Raw genomic sequence first — 21,635 nt, 5'->3', positions numbered from 1 at the left:
AGAGCCTAATGGCAAAGGGTAAGAATGATTTCATATTATGCTATTTGGAGAAGCACAGTCGTCTTAGTCTACTATAAGTAAAATACTGAAAGTGCTCCTCTGTTTAGCCAAGATGGCACGCAGAGGGTGAAAAACACTGTCCAGAATTGCCAGGATTTTCCAGAAGGTCCTTTGTTATACCACAGCCTCCAGTATGTCTAGTTTGACTCCTATAACAGAGCCAGCCTTTGTAAATTAGTTTATTGAGCCTGTTGGCATCACCCGTGTCGATGCCATTGCCCCAGCACAGCACCACATGGAAGATTGTACTGGCGACAACAGATTGGCAGAACATGTCAAGGAGAGGCCAGCATACTCCAAAGGACCTCAGTCTCTTCAGCAAGTAGAGGTGACTCTGGCCCTTCTTGTACACAGTCTCTGTGTTGGAGCTCCACTCAGGTCTGTCATCCAGGTGCACTCCCAGGTACTTGTAGGTCCTCACTACATCCATGTCCTCACCATCAATAGTAATAGGGAGCAGTGCAGGCTTAGTCTTCCTAAGGTCCATCACCATCTCTGTCTTACTGATTACTTTGGGGTAAGCAGTTTGCAATATTGTTACTCTTGTAAAATATTTGTACAGTTAAACAACTGAAGTACTTCTGCATTTGAGAATGTTTTAACATAATAAAATGCTAGAAATCTTGCTAATCCATGTTAAGTGAAAGGCTGAAAGAGTTTTACATTCTTTGATATTAAACTTGGGCTTCTGGAAATATTAATTTAACAAAAATGTTGCTTGGTGTTATAAAAGGAAACCCAATACCAAAAACTCCTCCTCTTGTTCGAGGGTAATGAATCCAAAGGAGTAATCTCAGAGCTGAATTTAGCTGGTGAAGAATTGTAGTGCCAGTATTACTACTTAAGCTCTGAAGCTAAACTTTTGTCTTTAGTTACTTTTACATCACTTAATGCTTTTGTTGTGCATAATTAGTATTTCAGAATAAAAATTATTACTTAAATTGTGGTCCCACATTCCCGTTATAGAATTCAATATGTCTTCTATTGACAGATTCTCAAACTGAATGGAACAAAAAGATTATTAAATAAAATTTAGAGCCCATGGTACAGAAAATGGAGAAGGACTAAATTTATCATTTTCAGGTTGAGGCACTATAGCTAATAGGGTGCAGTGTAGATTGAACTGTTAACAGTCATTTTCAACAATGAATGATGAAGTTGGTGAATCAGATCTGCTGAGAACAGAGGGTGAAATAAAAGGTGAGATGCCAGATATAGTAAAACGTAGGAAAATGCGATCCAGTTTGGTGGAGTATTTTATAAATGGTGAGTCAGTGAAAGGCTTTGATGTTGAGGGAGCTGCATATCCTTATACATGAATCCAAGAAGGTGAAGTGGCTCACTTCTGCTTTTGTTGCTTATGGAATATGTGGAAAATCATCAGCGAGTTCACACTCTATGACGTTACAAAGCTTAAACAACTCTCTGGACTCAACCTGCAAGTTAACCTTTAGGGAATCCTGCAGAAATTTTCCTAAGTGTCCTGCATGAAATTCGTCTCTGTTGCTTGGCCTCCATGTGCACAAGGTCATATTCTAAAAGAGTATAATACATAGGAGTAGAATGGCCCATCAAGTCTGCTTTGCCATTCCATCACGGCTGATTTATTATCCCTCTCAACCCCATTTTTCTGCCGCCTTTCCATCACATTAGACACACTTTCTAATCAATAACCTATCAACCTCTGCTTTATATATACCTAATGACTTGGCCACCACAGCCATCTGAAGCGATGAGTTCCATAGATTTACCAAAAAAATTGCTCCTCATCTCTGGTTTAAAGAGGTGTTTTTCTTTTCTGAGGCTTTGCACTATGGACCTGGACTCCCCCATTATAGCAAACATCCACTTGGACTACGAATTTCAATATTCAATAAGTTTCAATGAGATCCCCCACCCCTCATTCTTCTAAATTTCCAACAAGTACAGGACCAGAGCTATCAAATTCCTCTCGTGCTGTATGTTGACCCTTTCATTCCCAGAATCATTCTTTTGAACCTCAACTGCTCACAATATTCTTGAGCGCAGTCTGACCAATGCCTTAAATAGCATCAGCATGACATCCTTTCTTTTATATTCCAGTCCTTTAAACTGAATGCTAACATTGCATTTGCCTTCCTTACCACAACTCAACTTGCAAGAGTTCCTGCACGAGTTCTCCCAAGTCCTTTTGCACCTTCAGAATTTTCTCCTGATTTAGAATTTAGTCTACTCTTTAGAAAATAGCCTACACCCACGGGTTAGGTTCATTAATATATTACCTTGAGGAAAATTATTTATAGGTAGCCAGATGTTTTCTGCTTGGATACCTAAAACATCATTTTTGCAGGAAGATTTTCTTTTGATTTCCCATTTCAGAAAAGGCTTTTTACTCACTTTATTAAGTTCTAAACATTTACTGTTAGTACATGGAACCAATAAATACGATCAAATGTCTTGTTGGAAGAAAATCCAAGTTGTTCTGTAACAAAAGTTTACTCTATTATGCACAAAATTAAAGCAAACCTTATAACTTCTGGAATTGTATAATCTTTATTATATTAATTGCTTGCTTGAAAGGATTGGGGAAGAGCATGGGTTATTTTTAAAGCCTTACAAATTGCTCCTCAAAACATTTGTGGTCTAGATAAACATTGAAAGCTTCCTGCTGCTTCCCACAGTTGATTTTGAAATTGCAGTGTGCAATTTTTCATTTTGTTTGTACAAGCCCAACTGATCAGATAACAATTTTCTTAAGGTAAACAATTAACTGAGCACTTAATATGAGGAGAAAGTTAAGTTCTCTTCAGTCATTTTGCAGCTTTACTGTAGATAACTTGAAGATGAATGAGCCGAGTTGTGCTGGACCACTCACTCTGACTAAAATCTGTGCCTATGGTCCCCATGTCTCCGCTTGTCTGGAACGGATATGAACCACTAATTTCCATTAGACATAGGAGCAGAATTGGGCCATCTAGCCCATTGAGTCTGCTCCACCATTCAATCATAGCTGATCTTTTTTTTAAAAATCTCCTCCTCAACCCCAGTTCCCGGCCTTCTCCCCATAACTTTTGATGCAATATCCAATCGAGAGACTATCAATCTTTGCCTTAAGTACACCCAATGACTTGGCCTCCACAGATGCATGTGGCAACAAATTCCACAAATTCACCACTCTTTGGCTAAAGAAATTTCTCCACATCTGTTTTGAAAGAGTGTCTTCTATCCGGAGGCTGTGCCCTCTTGTCCTAGATTCTCCCACCATGGGAAACGTCCTTTCCACATCTACTTTGTCTCGGCCTTTCAACATATGAAAGGTTTCAGTGAGATTCCCCCCCTTATCCTTCTGAATTCCGGTGAGTACAGACCCAGAGCCATCAAATGTTCCTTGTATAATAACACTTTCATTCCTGGAATCATCCTTGTGAACCTCTTCTAGACCCTCTCCAATGCCAGCACATCTCTTCTAAGATGAGGAGCCCAAAACTGTTCACAATACTCAAGGTGAGGCCTCATCAATGCCTTATAAAGCCTCAGCGTCACATCCCTGCTCTTGTATTCTAGACCTCTTGAAATGAATGCTAACATGGCATTTGCCTTCCTCACCACCGACACAACCTGGAAGTTAACCTTCAGGGTGTTCTGCACAAGGACTGCCACGTCCCTCTGCATCTCAGATTCCTGGATTTTTTCCCCATTTAGAAAATAGTCCGCACATTTATTTCTACTACCAAAGTGCATGACAATGCATTGTCCAATATTGTATTTCATTTGCAACTTTCTTGCCCATTCTCCTAATCTGTCTAAGTCCTCCTGCATCCTACCTGTTTCCTCAACACTACCCCCCCGTACCAATCTTCGTATCATCTGCAAACTTGGCAACAAAGCCATCTATTCTATCATCTAAATCATTGATATACAGCATAAAAAGAAGCAGTCCTAACACTGACCCCGGCGGAACACCACTAGTCACTGACACCAATCAGAAAAGAATCCTTTTATTCCTGCTCACTGCCTCCTACCAATCAGCCAATGCTCTAACAATGCGAGTAACTTTCCTGTCATACCATGGGCTCTTAACTTGGTGAGCAGCCTTGTGTGGCACCTTGTCAAAGGCCTTCTGAAAATTCAAATATACAGCATCCACTGCATCCCCTTTATCTATCCTACTTGTAATATTCTCTAAGAATTCCAACAGGTTCATCAGGCAGAATTTTCCCTGAAGGAAACCATGCTGATTTGCCCTGTGTCACCAAGTATTCCATCACCTCATCCTTAACAATTGACACCAACATCTTCTGAACTTCTGAGGTCAAGCTAACTTGTCCATCATTTTCCTTTTGCTTCCTTCCTCCTTTCTTGAAGAGTGGAGTAACATTTACAATGTGCAGAGTCCAATGATTTTCGAAAGATCATTTCTAATGCCGCCACAATCTCTAGCACTACCTCTTTCAGAACCCTTGGGTGCAGTTCCTCTGGTCTGGGTGACCTTTAGGTCTTTAAGCTTTTTGAATACCTTCTCTTAACAGTAACTGCACCCACTTCTCTTCCTTCACACACCACTACATCAGGCATACTGCTGGTTGGCTTTCTGGATACCACATGTACAGCTGAATGGCAACTGGGGAGTCGGCAGCACTGTGAAATTGCTCCCTAGATGTGCCTGCAGAAGGGAAGGCTGAAGATGGAACTTCTGTCAAAGCTGTCACTAAACAGTTTCTAAATGTCTTTGAATGCCAGAGGTATATAGTACAATTAAAATTGAAGTAAATAATCTTTAAAAATATTTTAAAATTTAAAAAAATGCTAACTTTTATAAGTGCATCAAAATAATAATTTTGTTAACATTTCCCTTCTATCTGTAGTTCTGGAAACCCTGTTGAAATCTTCTGGGGGATAGGGTTCTTCAGCAGCATGTCAATTCCTCCGAGGAGTTCAGCTGAACAAGATAATAACAGATTTTCCTGTCTCAAGTTTGTCAGCATATGCGCACAAGACCAGGATGTAATGCACATTAATAGGGTTATATATGGCCTTAGTGAGACCATGACTGGAGTAAAGTAAACAATTTTAAGTGCTCTACCTTAGATATTCTATAAAGGATTTAGTTGCTTTAGAAGGAGTGCAACAAAGATTCACTAGGTTGGATCGGCATATTGGTAATCTGAAGAGAGATTGAAGAATGTATAAATAAGAGTTAATCTCACTGAAAGATTCAAATGGATTCCACATGGCAGATTTCCTGGAAAATACCTAGTGCATGGGAGAGAACTAAGTTTAGTGTAACTTACAATTAAATTGATTTAAAGAAAAGTAATTGTAATTTTTTTAGTTTTATTATTTTTCATTCTTAGCATTTTGATAGCATATTTTATTTGTAATGTTTGTGAGTATCTCCAATATTGACAACTATATTCACTCATTTTGAAATCTTTTGAGAATAGTTTAACTTGGTAGCATAGCTTAACCAGCTGATAGATAGATATATAATATTTACAAATGAACTGATTGAGCTGGTTGGAACCAGCTCTGCAAAAAATCTGTTCTAAGTAAATGTGGACCTGGTTGGTGGTGGAGCAGAGATTGTCCAGAGCACATCGTTACTGGAGAATTCAGAGACTGTTATTATTATCATTATTACATTCACATACCATTTGTACCACTAGAATCTTTATTCACCATAACATTTTATTATTATGCTCAGTGTTGGGTTGATTTGTTGTCAGGCCTTGGCAATTTATGTGCAATGTTTTGTCACCGTGCGTTGAGACATTGTCAGTGCACTTTTGATTGCAGAGTGTCCTCTGAATGCTTGGCCTTTATATACTTTTCAGTAAGCTGCTCATTGGTCATTCAGAGGACACTCCACAACCAACAGCACACTTGACCATGTCTTATTGCATGATGATGAAACGTTTACTGGTAAATTGTCAGAATGGAAAGCAAATCAACCATCTGAGCTACACATCTTCCAAATTATGCTTAATGTGTTTTTCAAAGCAGAAAATGCATGAAGTTGTTGCAAATGAAATAATATTTTTGGTGTTTTGTGTTGGTGACCCTTGGTTCTGCAAAAAGGTCATTGATCTGTAGCATTAACTTTGTTTCTCATGTCTTGTGAGGCCTTCATCATTGTTTGTTTCATTCAGATGTTCAGCATTAGCTGTAGTTTGTTTTTGGTTAATATATATGTCTGGAAGCACTGGGTTAACCATTTCATCTATTCATTCCTCTGTCAATAAGCAAAAGAATTTTTTATTCAAATCTCTCTCATTTTTCCTTTCCTCCTAGCGCTTGCATCCAGTGGGACACTTCCTATAACATCCCTTGATGCCAGTGGAAATCTGTTGTTTGCAAATGCAGCGAATGCAGGGGCTACTCCAAACATCGTTACAGCCCCTCTTATTTTGAACCCACAAAACCTATCCTTACTCACCAGCAACCCAGCCGTAAGCCTGATATCTGCTGCCGGGACAACTGGACATGCACCCAGTCTTCAGATGGCTTCTATGTCAGCTGATTCCAGCCAGAACTCTTCATTCACTGTGACCTCGGCAGGCGGGGCTACCAGTACCACCAAGGCTCAATGAAACACAATCCCTGGAGTGGATCATTTCATCCAGTAATGGGATGTTTAGTCAGCTGCTTCCTGCAAAAGCAAAACTGATGTTTGCCTAAATTTTTTAACTTGCTTGTTTTTCAGGATTGTGTCACCAATGACAAAAAAAAGACTTTTACCAAAAAGGAAACACGTGAATATTTATCGTTTCAGACGGTCGTAACAATATAGGAGTCATTAACAATGCATAGGCAAGGGTTCTGTCTCCTCTTGGTATCTATTTTATTAGTTCTTTTTAATTGTGTGTTTATTTTAATTAGGTCTGTTGTACAGGCCTCTTTGTTTCATAAAGGTGTTTATATCATGTATAAATAGCATGGGTTTCTTTAACTGGTACAGTTTAGGCAGGCCTGTACTTGGGATGCTTGTGCATCTTTTTTCCTTGTGTATACTGTTAAAAGAATTACGTTAAGTTTTTTTATTTTGTTGTTCAACTAATGTCTTTTGAAATGGTTTTCTTTCTTAAAAAAAGTTGTTCCTTGTCGGGTACACTGTAGATTTATGCACCGTTTGTATAAAGTGGTTTACTGTTGGTTATTTTTGTAGGAAAGATTCAAAGATAGATGCATTGAGACAAAAGTTCATGAACTGGTGGTTTTAAAAACAATAATTGTTTTTAAAATTCCTAACGTTTGTCTACCCTACCTAAATCTATTGGCTGGGGTATATTAGCTCATGTCATATCATCGGAGATATTGATCCAGTTGGCTGAACTGGAAATGGAGGCAGTGTTAAAGTCAGTGGATCATAAGTATCTTATAATGCTTTTGTCTTTGCTCGGATACTGATGTTAGTTGGAACCATCATGGGATATGGTAGAGATGAGCAAACTACAATGCAAATCGGGCCAGCCATGAAAGGTCTCCAATGGGGAAAATTCATGACCTAGTTTCTAGAACTGGTTTATTTATAGAAACTAGATAATATGACGCCTGTAGAGCTTGTTAACATATCTCATGTTGCTTCAGTTCAGAGTTTGTTTATCAGTAATAGAAATTAGGTTTGCTATGAGATGAGAGGCTTACAGTATGCACAGTATGGCTTGAACCATAGCTGTAAGCGTATTGAAACCAAAAATTAAAGGACTGGAGTAGAACATTGCAGTTCACATGGAGTAAAAATGGTGCCTGTCATATGCTTGGGAAGAAAGGGCAAATAACTGTACTGCAGCCTCTGTGTCTATTAGTTAATAAATAACTGTTTACTTAGCTACTTTTTTGCTGAGTTGCCCACTGGAAATAAATATGAGGTAATAGCTTTTTTTCCAGTCAACGAGCACATATTTTTTTCTGATTAACACATAACTGATTCTTAAATATTAAGATTGAATCAAGTGAGTGTCCATCTGGGTATCCGTGTACACTGTTACCATGTTGTTTGCCCAAACTGCTGCACTAAAACAGTATAAATTTACTTAAACCAGCTGGGTACTTGAACTAATTTTGGTATTGGATTTGCATGGTTGCTGCTTGGCCTTTCTGATGGTAACAATAACTGGATGCAAGTAAACCAATTTGTTAACCTGTTTTTAAGAAAAATGACAGTCACCATTTTTGTTCCTTGTTAGTAACTACATTAATCTCCTTTTCAAGACATAAAGATTGCAGTGTTGGTAGTGTTATGTTACCAGACTGCAAATTAAATAAATATAGCTGCCTACCAAATATGGACAGCTATTGAAGCTTGAACCAAAGTCAATTTTACCTAGCTGCTGTACCAATGACATTGTTTGCATGAGTGCAGTTAATAGGCATCAGTAATTTAGTTGCTACATTTAAAAGGTAGTTACTATCTTGTACTTTTTAATGTCATTTTTCAGGTAAAAGGATCTCTAAACAAGAATTTTATGTTGCAGAGTTGTAACCATTTTGTCAAGAGTCTGGTGCAACTAATTTTCATTGGGCAAATCAAATTTACTAATGTAGACTGGTGTTGTATTATGGATGTTAGGTTTCAAGATGTACACTTTCTATGAGTGCTAAAGTATACAGAATCGATCTTGTGAGAAATTATACTGGTGTCTTTAAGATGTGCTGCTGCAATGCTTGTTTTCTGTTGATCTACTATTTTGACTGGAAGTAGTCAATCAAAATTTTAGGCAAATATTTCTGTCTTTATAGTAGATTATGGGCTTTGGACCAGTGTGTTTGGAGCACATAGGCAAACATAAACTAAAATACCTTACTCCTTTGACAGATTCATTCAGTTCTTTTGGGTCTTTTAATGGTATGAAATAACTACCCAGTTTTTATTATTATCTCCCATTGTGCAATGTTGTAACGATACAAAAAATGCAAAAATGTGCATACTATCTTGCACCTGGAAGGAGTGAATGGTACATCAAAAATACAAACTATGCAATGAAAGTTTTTTTAAGATGGACCCCAACCCCCTCCCCCTCACAATCACAGGCGCACGCACATATCATTTTCAATAATCAATTGAATTAATGCTTAACGCCAAATTGCCCTTTCCACAAAAACATGATATGTATTGGGAAAATAAAATTCACATAAAAATTGATGCTGAATATTCATTTAAAAGTGAAGTACAATTGTCAAGTTGATCTGTGTTGCATATCCACCAGGTAGCATAGCTAGGGACTTGTAAACAAATTGGTTTTCCACTTTAAGAATGATTTATGTGGGAAAAAAGTTGGACAGGCTAGTTTCAACAGTTTAGATTGGTGGTGTTGAAACTACTTTGGTATATTTTGGGGATAGCACTGCATAATGCTTTAAGTAGTGTTTGATTTAAAGACAAAATGTTAAAACTGTTAAATTGGAGCCCAAGTAATTCAGAAGCAGGAAATATACCAATCAATTTTATTGATTGAATTGAAGATAATTTTATTTATTAGAGGTAAAATTGATAAGGGTTTATTAATTTCCCAATTAAGGTTAGAAAATGTTGACATTGACTTTTCACTTAATTTGATGTAAACAAATTTATTGAAATAATAGGATGGAAAATAAACATAACTGAAGAAAGCTATTTCATTTCTAAGAGCAGATAACCAGTTGATAAAGGTAATATATGGAATGATGAAATTCTCCCATAGCTTTTTACTTTGCAGTTAACTTTTAAAACCAGCTGAGACACATTTCTGAAACTGAATGGTATTGTACAGTAAAATTCAACAGTTAAAATAGGTGTTTTATTTAGAAACCAATTAATTCAGTAGCAGGCCAATTTGTAATTCATTTGATCCAGCTAAATAAAATTTAATTTCTTTCAGTTTGATAAATATTTAAATTAAAAGTTGCTAATTAAGATGAGATGAGGTTTGTGTTAAATCCAAAAGTATTAGTTACATTTTGAAAATTTTTGCTGATTGTTTTTCCCTTCCATGAAAATATTTTATTTCAAATTGCATTGTATGTTAGAATCATAGAATTGTTATAGCAAATTCAGGATTTATAGTGATTCTATAATTCCTTGCATTAGGACTTTAAAACAAGAAGACACAATTTTTTGATGTTAAAGAGCTAACTTTTCAAATTAAATAAAGCAAAATTCCTTAATCAGATAGAAATAAATTCTTAATTTCCATATACTGTATTTCAGAAGGATTACCAAATTGACGTTTTTATAAGCAAATGCTACTCATCTTCCTCAGGTAGTAGAGCTAAGACTAGATATGTATTACCATGTTTGCTAAATTTTCACTGAAGATGCGTCAAAAGTTTATAAAGTGATCTAGACTATATGAGACTTTTATACCTGACCTATGGCTCCTGCATCCCAGGGATACATTATTTTCTGTATATTCTCTATATGCTGCTTGGATTTCAATTTTAATTACACAAATTGAAATCAATATGCACAGATATCTGGCATATTTATAGAGTTTATCTTTAATGTTCCTTATTCACTTACTTTTGGATCTAGCATCACTGTCATTTATTGCCCATCATAATAGTTTCTTATGAAAAAGGTAGAAACCTACCTTCAACAGAATGGCTTGCTAAGTCACTTTTGAGTGAATTTAAAAGTGAACTACATAGGGTGGTCCTGGAGTTAAGGATTGTGTTTTTCTACCCTGATGGATGTTAGTAAACCAGATGAGTTATTATGACACTGATAATGTTCATCATTACTAAGAGTAATTATTGTTTTTCCAAATTCCAGAGTAATCAAAATTTAAATTTTGTTTTTGGCCAATTGCTTGACTTTAAAACTATATTTTATTGTGTACATGTACACTTGATGAAGCCGAATAATTTTGATGTACAAATTAACACACGCAGGTATACCTCATTTTAAGCATTAGTTTGAGTCATAGTTATAGAGACTTTGTTTAGTTTAATTCATAAAGCATGATCGTGTTTTAACTACCATTATCAGCTAATATCTAATGATTCTGTGAGAGATGTCCAAAAATTTAACTAGGTTTAAGCTATTCTGATTTGTTATACCCTTGATCTGAAATGTCTTTGTCATGAAATTGCATTATTTGTTCCTTTAGATATGGTGTACTGTTTTGTTTGACATTTCATACCCTTTCTTTTAAATTCTCATTTAAGGGATGCAACCAAGGTATCAAAAGCTATGCACCATATTCAGATTTTAGTGAGAATCCACATCAAAATAAGGACTTATATCCTACAGGCATCTAATATTTGTTTATAAGCACTGGTTAAATCTTAGCATTCATTCCAGCAGTGAAAATGGCAGTATAATTTTTACAGATTAATTCATATAGTGTATATTCCCCCTTTCTTTCCTGTTGCCTTTTATGAAACAAAAAAATATTTTAATTAATTGTAGAACTGAATTCGCATTTATAGTAGTATGTCACTAATCCAAATATGAAGCACCACTCTCCCAAGTTATTAAATGTATAGAATCCATTTTAATTTGTCTGCTTGTCTCCCATGCATAAAAGATATAAATTGTTTTACAATATTGTATTTAATTCATAGAACACTACAGAACATTGCCGCTCTTTTGCTCTCATTGGCTCATTAAAAGACTTTTGCAATTGGTTCCACTTCACTGATGTCCAAAGCCCTGAATATTTTATATGTCTATTAAATTGCTTCTAAAGATTAGTTTATTGATAAATTGATTTTTTTAAATTTATTTCCCTTTGGCTATTTTGCTAATTATCAAATCTCTGCCCTTTCTAGGTGTTTTCAAATGTTACTGGAATGAGTTGTTGGTTGTTGTTGGAAGGTTTATCTTGGTTGAATACAGTGAGCACTATATTTTGGAGTTCTGTTTGTCATTTGAAAGAAGGAAACTGCTATTCCACATATTATAATTAGATCTGTGTTGAACTTTGGAGAGCTGTCATAAACGTACTGATGCAGTTGTCCCGTTTGAAAGCTGTAAGGCACTAAGCGGTTCTTGTGTAAATGATGGATGGGGCTCTAAAGTTAACTAATACATTGCCATCTTTTAAGTGAACCAGCTTGGAGGGCTAGGAGAAGTTCCATAAAGATACTTTACTAATGTTACCCAGTATATCATGATCTTTTTTAAATCCAGTAAAATGCTGGCTTTAAGATATTTGTGCAAACATTATCATTAGGAAATAAGATGTACCTTCCACCCTTCCACTCTGTAAATAGAATGTGAGCATAATTTTTCATCATTGCAATCTTTCTATGAAGAAAATAAATACCTCAGCATTGCTTAGCAATTACAAGCTTGCTTTGCAAACACAAAATCTATTCCTGATTAATATGATTGTAGAGTTAGAGATTAGTATGAGTTTTTGGGTGATGTTCTGTACTTAAAATATTTATGGATTTGGTTTCTCTCTTTAAAGTTAATCTTCATAACTAACAAAAGAAATTATATGTGATTCTATTTGCCAAAGCAAACACCGCCTTTTAATCTCTATTAAATTGTGGCCTAAGTTTTAGTATGCCTCATCTCACAGTTTTTAAACTAGTTAAAATTTATATCGTACATTTTTTAAACAATGTCAAACCGCTTATTTTCCACTGGCCTTTTGTCAGAGAAATCTTCAATGCTAGGAGAGGGTTCCACAATATAAAAGGCATTTTCTAAACAATAAGTGGGGGCGGGGGGGGGAATGTTTTATCTGTGTTGTATATCGGATATAGTGTTTGTCATATTCAATAGTTGAGCAAGTTTTTAACTTTTTATTATTGATGATAACAAACTAAACAATTCAGTATAGACCAAAAATATATCCTGCTCCTTGCACCTGCTTAACTGATCAAAGAATAGTTGTGTGGATGTGTGACTATGGCATTTGATCCAGGCTTTTGATTTGTGCTTTAGAGTAAATGATGCTTAATACTTTAACTACCCTTACTTTCATTTTTGCATCCAGTTGGTGGAATGAGAATCTGTGTCAATTTCTTTACTTATCTCAAAATAACAAACTGGATTATCAACAGGAATTTTAAATCTGTTTAATTCAGGAGTTGCTTTGAATCATCTGGCATGAGTTTAACTAAAATGTTTTAAAAAAAACATATTAGGGGTGTGCAGTAATCTTCATACATGAGAAGTTAGAAATTCCTTGTAATTGAATATCTGGTGATTGAAGAAATTTTGTCCTTCTAACTTATGCAAACATTTTGGGCTATAATTAATAATACTAATTTTAGCTTTCCAGTCTACAAAAAATGAAGATTCTGGTTAGTCATTAAAGAACCATCTACATTTTGGATATTATAATTTACATTTCAACAGCATGAAAACAGTATTTTTGAATGCACACCCTTAAATATTCACTTTCAGAAATGGCTAGCAGTGGTTGCTTGTTTATTCTAAATATTGATATGAAAAGTGCTATAAACATGTTTCATATCAATATTTAGAACTATCATTGAACTGGACGGTACTTCTAAGAGATAATAGTGTTGTCTTGCGAGAACTTTTGAGCCCTGTGAAGAAAAGGTACGATTTTAGTATCATAACATAGAGCAGGAGTTTAGTATTGATACTATTGTATAAAATTGGTAAGTGTTTATGTTCACTGTGCATATTGCATTGAAAACCCAAGATGAGCATTACATTACTCCATACTAAAATTGAGGTATCAAGTAATAACAAATGGCTTAGTTGTCGTATTCTGCAGAATTGGGATGGACAAAAAGTTTGGAGCCCAGCAGACCTCTTCAATAATGTTTACAATTAAAAGCATTTTTAAAAATCTTTATTCACTTTAAAAATAATCCATAAAAATGGCAAAATGCTACTATTTTTCTATTTTCAATTCTCATTGAAAGAGGGAGAAACAAGCTGCTGGAATAGTCTTGCCATCCTTTTGCGTAGCTGAGATGCAATTCTTTTTCAGGCTGTCATGTTTGCATTGGAGTTGGGCAAGTTTTTCTGCAAAATTATACGTCAAAAGATACTTTATAGATTTATTTGCTGACTTACAATCTATAATTACCATAAAAATATTTCATAAATTGATTATTTCAACACTCCTCTTTCCCTCCTCCATAAACTTGGAGAGTGTTAATTGTTGCTGAAGATGATTTTGAAAAGGGAAAATCTCTATTCCTATGTGAACAAACAGTGGTGTATTTAAGTTTGAAAATCAATTCATTAGCATTGACATTTGGGAATTCTTTTATCTGTGGCATCCAGACTTTTCCAAAGCACTTTTTCTGGCTCCCAGCTTTCAAACTTAAAAATTCTAAATCTCTTGCTCATCCCTAATAAACTTTAAAAAAAATATTAGCCAGTTCTACATTACCTATATGAAAAGCCCAATGAAAATGTTGCAGCTGACTCAGATTTAAGGAAGCTTGTCTATTTTAACTTTATTATGCTTTCTTTGATATGCCCTCTGAGGAAGAATGTTTGATTCATGGCTTGAAATGCTACAGAGGTTGCGTAATCACATAGTTTTATTTTTTCTTCAGTTCGTCTGTTACTCTTTTGAGCATAATAGGACTTGAAACAAACATCGCTATTTAATGCCTATATTTAAACATTTTCTTCAGTTACATGGGATTACAGTTTATAATTGATCAAACTTTTCAACAAATTATTTATGGATAATCTAATATAGGCATGTGTGATGATTTTGTGATGATTGCTATCAGGAGTGGTGCCTTTAAACTCGCTGTTTCCTTTCTTCCCTCCTGTTTTCTACTTGGAAAATCTCAAAGAAAGCAAAATAAAATTGTGAGCTTTAAATTGGTATATACACACAGCTTCATTAATAGTATTAAAATCCATGCTATGAATCAATGAGGATGGTAGGAAAACCAGTTTAGTTGTTCAGTGTTTAAATATTTAAAATTCATTGAAGTAGCAATAAACTAAATTAATAATTCTGAAAGTACAGATGGTTGGATACTTTGAGTTTTACATACAACATGAAAATGACCAACAAATATGAAGGTAGAATTGATTCTCATTTTAGTGACTGGTTATGTAAAGAGCTCAACAGTCTTGGAAAATGATGTAAAGAGAAGTTTTGATATATCCATTTCAGTTATATCAGAGCATTTGGAACAAAAGTATGCACCAAGTTGTATAGTAAATTAATAAATGAAGACAATATGAGGAAGAAAATGAAATTCTTTATCAATTAATAACCCTGATTTATAATACCAGGCAGGTGTGTGCAGTTAACATCATGTGATCTGACCATTGGTTATACCCAATTTCTAATTTACATGAGGACAATCAGTTATTTTTCTGTAATTATCAAAGTTTGATCTGCTACAGAAATTATTGGTTAATATTTTAATATTGGATTAATAGACCATAATTATTAAAATACAGTAGTTTAACTATTATTGATGTTAATTACCTGAGGATAGAAATCTTATACAAGATAACATATTAGATATCCACTGATTTTTCTTTTGAGTATTTTGGAACACACTTTTAAAAATATTGCTGTACAATCCAGTCAGCAGTTATTAATGTTATAATTGCAGTTCTCTGAGAAGTTTAAGGCATCCAAAATCTGTAGTTTCAGTAATTACACAAGGGATTGTTGCATGATGTGTAGTAGTGGAAAAACAGATAGTGGGGGGGAAAAGAAAAAATATCCTTGCTATGGGGATTAACAGAAGGAAAATTGTATCAAATTCAATATTTGAATACCATTTTAAATAGAGGTTCTTGTAAGTTTCACTGCCCACTTAACTGGTATGATTATTTCATTTTTTTCCTCAGTTGCCTAAATGATAGTGTCACCATTTATCCTAGGTACAGGAGCTGTTGTATACCTCATTTCTAACTCGTGACTGAGTATCTCACTTTAATGTCCCACCACACCCATCTGATCATGATTTCCTACCCTCTATCCCTTCTCCCACTCCCTCAGAGTGGCTGAACCTGCCACTGATTATAGTTTTGAAAAAAAAATCTGACATGTATCAGCACTAGCATGACAAGTGAATAACAGTCAAAATTGACAGTGTAAGTATAGTTGAGCATTTTTCAATCCCTTAACTTTGTTACCTGCCCATTGATATCTATGCACACTTCTTTCCCACTGGAATTTTAGCTAAGCTGCTCATGTGCTATAATCTATTGTTTTCAGTCACTGTACTATGTTCCAGGTTGTTTCCACAACAACCTAGGTAAGTCATAGACTAACTCACAATTCTTAGCCATGTAAATTGGCTAGATATGAAGGCTGATCACCACTTGACACAAGTGTCCCAGATATGAATAATACCTAATATTCAACAAGCAAAACTCTTGAGTTTGAGACGCACAGTTTGACTTGATCAGGTGAAAATGGAATATTGATTTAGCTTGTTAAAGTTTTCCATTAAAGATTTAAATCAACCAAACATCAATTGTTTAAGTTTGATCTTTGATTATTGAAACTTTAAATAACAAAGTTCCTGTGTAGATCTCCCAAGGCCCCATGTAAATAAAAAAATATATATAATTTACACTTGTTTACCACAAGTGTAATCCCAAACTTGGTGCATTTGTGTTCATTGGAAATAGAATCTGTTTCCTTTGCTTATTCTTTACATTTCTCATTTTGTAATGATTCTTATCCTCAGCTCTGTCCCTCAGTGTTATTTAATTCCAAGTAGACAACTGCACAGAAGTGTTAGTGGGCAAATACTGGCTGTATATCAAAAGACTGTTCAGTTTTGACAATCTAATATCAAATCAGGTAAAGGGTGATGCTGCCCATTGTTTAAAAATACCCTGATGAACAATGATCATTCTGAATGTAAATGTTAGTGATGGTCTTTCCTGCCATGCTTAGTGCTTCTGTTACATGACAGCAACCTTACATTGTGCTGATAAAACCAAAGACTTTATTAATGATTGTATGAACTAATTTTTAATGTCTTCAGTCCTATACTAATCTTATTTCTAAAGTGTGAATTGCTTACAGTAACTAAAGAACTGCATAAATTAAAGACATCAACTTCATTCTTTCTACCAAAAGCAGTAAAGGGCTGCTGAAGGTGGAGCGCCATGTGCTCTTTGATTGGTGAAAAGACTGGAGACTCCTGTGGTAGGATTGGCTCTTCTGAGGGGCATTTATCCATATGGGCTGGGTAATCTGGATTTATACACATTGAGGTGCTCTTCAGAACTGACTGTAACTAGCTGGATGCTGCCAATTGATTTTGAGAAAGAAAAATAAAGAGTAAAAAAAGATGTAGCTTGCGTATAAAGGTTTCATCTCCTTTTCATTATTACCACTGTGCAACTATGCATTGTATTCCTCAACCTTGTGCTAGAGACTCTACTTTTTTGTGTAGAGAAGGGTTTTTTATGTTGTGAGATTTCTTTTGAGTACTAATTTGGGGTTGTAGGATCATACAAGCTCTATCCCAAAGGAAAATACAAATGTTAACATGCGCCTAATGCAGATACCAAAGATTTGTTTCTTCTTTGCAACCTTAAAATTGTGTATTAAATGCAATTACCCAGCAGGCATTAGTCTAACCTCAGTAATTCCAAAGCTTAGATGTATATTTTGGTATATTTCTGGGATAAAATTGTTTTGTTTTTCGGTTGTCAAATCCTTGTTTGTTTCAGTGTATTGCTCTATAAGTCATGGCATGAAATGATAAATTGTCTTTCTTGGTAGCTTAAGATATAGTATTTTTGTATGTTTTGGGTGTGTTTTGTGTGTGAGAACATAACTGTTTTTCACTGCCTAGTTGTTCATAGTTTTAAAATTGTACATATTATCCAATTTTGGACGTCCGCAGGCTTATATTCTTTAGATGTGTTATTTATTGGGAGGTTTTTAAAGAAGTTTTTTCAATAGGCAGTATTCCTTCGATATTAAAATGTATATCTACATAATATCTTTGAAAGTTAAAGCAGTTTTAACAAAATTACAGCTTGTTCACAAAATAATTTGGCATTTTTGTATGTAAAAAGATGTGGGACTCCTAAAATTTCTATTTGGAATAATTTAAGTTATGGTTTATACATGCCTACTGTTCATATGTATTAAAAATAAAATCCTGGTAAATAGGGGAATGCATTTTGTCTGTTCCAGCATGGTTTTGCTCCTTTTCCTTTCCAACCTTTTTGGATTTCTACTGCCACTGAGTCTCCTTCGAAGAAGTTATACTATTATTTGTTGTGTATATTGTTCAATAGATGCCAAGTAGATAGTCCGAATTAATTTATGATTCAATAATTCCAAGAGACCACATCATTGATATTTACATTCCACTGGAATGCACCTGATGATTCTATCCAATCACAATTGATATTGATTAAATAAAGAATTGTTGGAAATAAAACTAGCTGAAAATGATATGTAGATATATTTTTCTTACTCTTTTACATGGATTCAATGTACAAATTTGGTTAATTACCTAAAGGAATACTGTTGTGAATTAGTAAATTTAATAATTTGCTCATTATGTCTGAATGAAGATGTGAAACAACTCATCAAGTGTAACAATATGATTTTTAGCTGCATTGAACTATTCCCACATGTGCATGGTTGTATTTCTTGTATGATAAAATTGCAGCACAGGAAACCTGCGGACGTCCCTGTATCCAGTGCACCTTAATGCAGTACTGCAGTTGAGTGTGTTCACATATACTACACCGAAGATTTTTTATGTATAAGTATCCATGCATAAATTGTCAGACCTTTACCAGTGCAAATGTTGCAAAAAATAGCAAATGTATAGAAATAGCTTCTTACTGTTGAGGATTTTTTAGCTTTAAATTGTCTGCAGTCATTCCTTAAAAATGTCCTTGGTTTGCTTTCTTTACATGAGTTGCCTGTAATGCTTTTACATTTTTTACTGGTTGTTACTACCTACTTGGTAGGGCTGGAATAACCAGACCTGTTGAAAATAGCCCTAAGCTTCAATTCATTATGTGCAACGTAATGCTGAATGAAACTTCTAAAAACGGCATTGTATCTGGCACAAGACACAATTCACATAAATACTGAACATTTTAACAATAAAAATAAAAATTACAGCTATAAAGGTAGTTAAAATTGGTATTATTTTTGAATTACCCTTAAATCAGTTCAGTATGTGAATGCCAAATATTTAACCAATTATGGTATAAACAAATTATTTACCAGACTGCTTCTTTCACCAAATTAGCCCTTTTCTGAAATGTTAAAAAGATATTGAAAATAATATGCAAACATTACAATTCATGATTGTCAAATATTGCAAGATCAATTTTTCACTAAGGATGATTACTTTTTTGCATTCCAGTTTTATTGATTTTTGTCATTGACCAATACAATTTACAAGTGTCTTATGATAACAGATTAATTACTCATACTGCAGTTGGTATCTTTTTGGACTAGTCTGTTGGTAATAAAGACAACTACCTGTGATGTTCTTCTGGGTGAAAGGTGTAAAGCTTTTACACAAGCTCCAAAAAATTATCTTTGATTGAAAACATTTAGTCTTGATGATCTACAGTTGATATTTGCAACTATTGTTACATCTAATTAAACTGCTGTCCTAGATTCTAAATAAATGAACCAACCGTTCATGAATTCTTCGAAGTGTCTGAAAGTGCTGGCAGAGTACTGGCAATTTAAACTTGATGGATTTTAATTGATGCTTATTGGAGACTCGGTTTAATTATTTACACTTGATAAATAATTAAGTCATTTAGGGAAGGTTATGGAAACTGAATGACAATGAATTAATAAAATAATGTGCCAAGCTAATATTTTCTATAACATTTGCTTCCACCTACCAAATTTGCTTGGTTACAGACCCCAATTCCAAATTTAGTTCCTTTTTTTTAAAAAAAAAAGGATTGTAATTAAAACAAAGGACTCTCATTTAAAAAAAAGATTCATAATAGTCATCCTGATAGATTTGGCTTTATAAATTATTCCAATTTTAGCATACTTTTGGGTAAATATTTAATCTGACTTGGCATTAACATTCTTTGGGAAGTACAGGTCAAATTGGAAATGCACCTAATTCTCATTCGTTCATGATAATCAGGAGTTCTGGTTCTTTCAGATTCTGGAGCTGACTGCCTCATTGAATATCTGATACTATTATGCTAAAGTGCTTGACCCCTGCACTTCTTATTATTTAAGCTAGCCCACAGATCTAACTATATCCCCATTCATTTTAAAGTAATGCTTTAATGATTTTTAAATGTATCTCAGTAGAAAAGCAAAGTTTGTTAAATGATGACAAATAAATATGGATCCCAAGAAATTTTTGGACCGCTAATATTTAGCAGATCTGACGTAACACTAATAACTAGCAAATTAAATTTGTTAAAGCTTTCCAAATTAGCACATGAGTAATTAAAGATTAGTTGCGATATAGCATCTTTACAACTAAATAATTGAGCACACCATTGTACAGGTGCAAAACTAGCAGTGATGCCAAATCTAAATTAATTTGCAATTATCTGTTTTGATGGTAACCAATTTAAAATGACGGATTCAAAATGTTTGGTGGAAGCAGTTTATAAAATTCAAAAAAGTGCAAATATGAAAAAGGAAAAGTCTAGCAGCCATTTTACTCGTTATCTTAATGAGTTGTAGTCATCAAGGTCCCTACAAATTTCTCTTTTAAAGATTAATTTTAATAAGATTCAGAATTGTTACATCACAAGATGGTATATCTTGCATTACTAATACTTCAGTTTCAGTTTATTATCAGCATTTGCTGGCACTTAAATGAATGACATAACTTCTATGCAGAGTAGCAGTGAGGAAATTTAAAATTGATTTAGCCCTTGAAATTAGAAATTTGAATGACATTTTGGATAGCATAAAGTAATTCCAGTAACAAACTAGTATGAATACACAGTTTATTATATTGTACATTGACACATTGCAACGGGCATTATTATGAAGCATTGATTTGCATATTGCTGTGTACTGGTACAACCATATTAACTTTCAATGTACAGTATCACTCCAGCTCAAGATAAACTTGAGTTAAAAAGATTAATCTTTGGGAAATTGTAAGGACTAAATTGTCAGGATATTAAATTTTACGCTTTGACAAATTTAGTTATTTGATGTCATTTGGTGTTTTTTTTTATTTCTGGTGCTAAACATTCTGTTAAGTGTTTTAGCACTTTTCATCAGTGAAAATCATAAATATGTAACCATGCATTTGTAGATCTTCTCAGTTGTGTCTTATAAGTTGTATACTCATCCTCTAACTTATTTTTATAATTTTAACTGGAACCACTGAATTGAATCTCAATGCTAGGGGCAGGGGACACAGGGTCGATGGTGCTTAAGTCTACTACTGATGACTTTGGAAAATAATTTTACAAAGAAGGGACTTCTGAGAGAAATTATTCTTTAGGAGATCTACACTGAATAATTGCTTATTTAATATCAGTGTAAACATTGAAGCAGTTATTGTCTTTTGTCAGAAAAATGATGTTTCCTCCTACACTTAAAACTTGAGGCATATCATTAATAAAGTATCTATTTGTGGAATTTAATTAAAATCAGTATCTCGTGAATGGAAATAAAAATATAGTTGTTTATGGTAAATAGTATTAAAAGTTGGACAAATAACTTAGTTGGAAATTGAAGATGGTGAAATAT

The 21,635-nt window shown here is 34.3% G+C and overlaps 1 protein-coding gene across 10 annotated transcripts in view; it reads left to right on the top strand.

Annotated features, from left to right (window-relative positions):
• Positions 1 to 21,618, top strand: part of pou2f1b (POU class 2 homeobox 1b) — a 169,787-nt gene extending 148,169 nt beyond the window's left edge. For all 10 annotated transcript variants that reach the window (XM_059968475.1, XM_059968470.1, XM_059968474.1 and 7 more), the window contains one exon: positions 6,331 to 21,618. In XM_059968475.1, the coding sequence (XP_059824458.1) occupies positions 6,331 to 6,629 (299 nt within the window). In that variant the 3' untranslated portion in view covers positions 6,630 to 21,618. The remainder of the gene's footprint in view (positions 1 to 6,330) is intronic.
• Positions 21,619 to 21,635: the final 17 nt, after the last annotated feature.

Source organism: Hypanus sabinus, chromosome 4 (assembly GCF_030144855.1).
Source record: "Hypanus sabinus isolate sHypSab1 chromosome 4, sHypSab1.hap1, whole genome shotgun sequence".
NCBI lineage: Eukaryota > Metazoa > Chordata > Chondrichthyes > Myliobatiformes > Dasyatidae > Hypanus > Hypanus sabinus.
The sequence above is the reverse complement of the archived record's forward strand: the minus strand, read 5'-3'. Positions and strand labels throughout refer to the sequence as shown.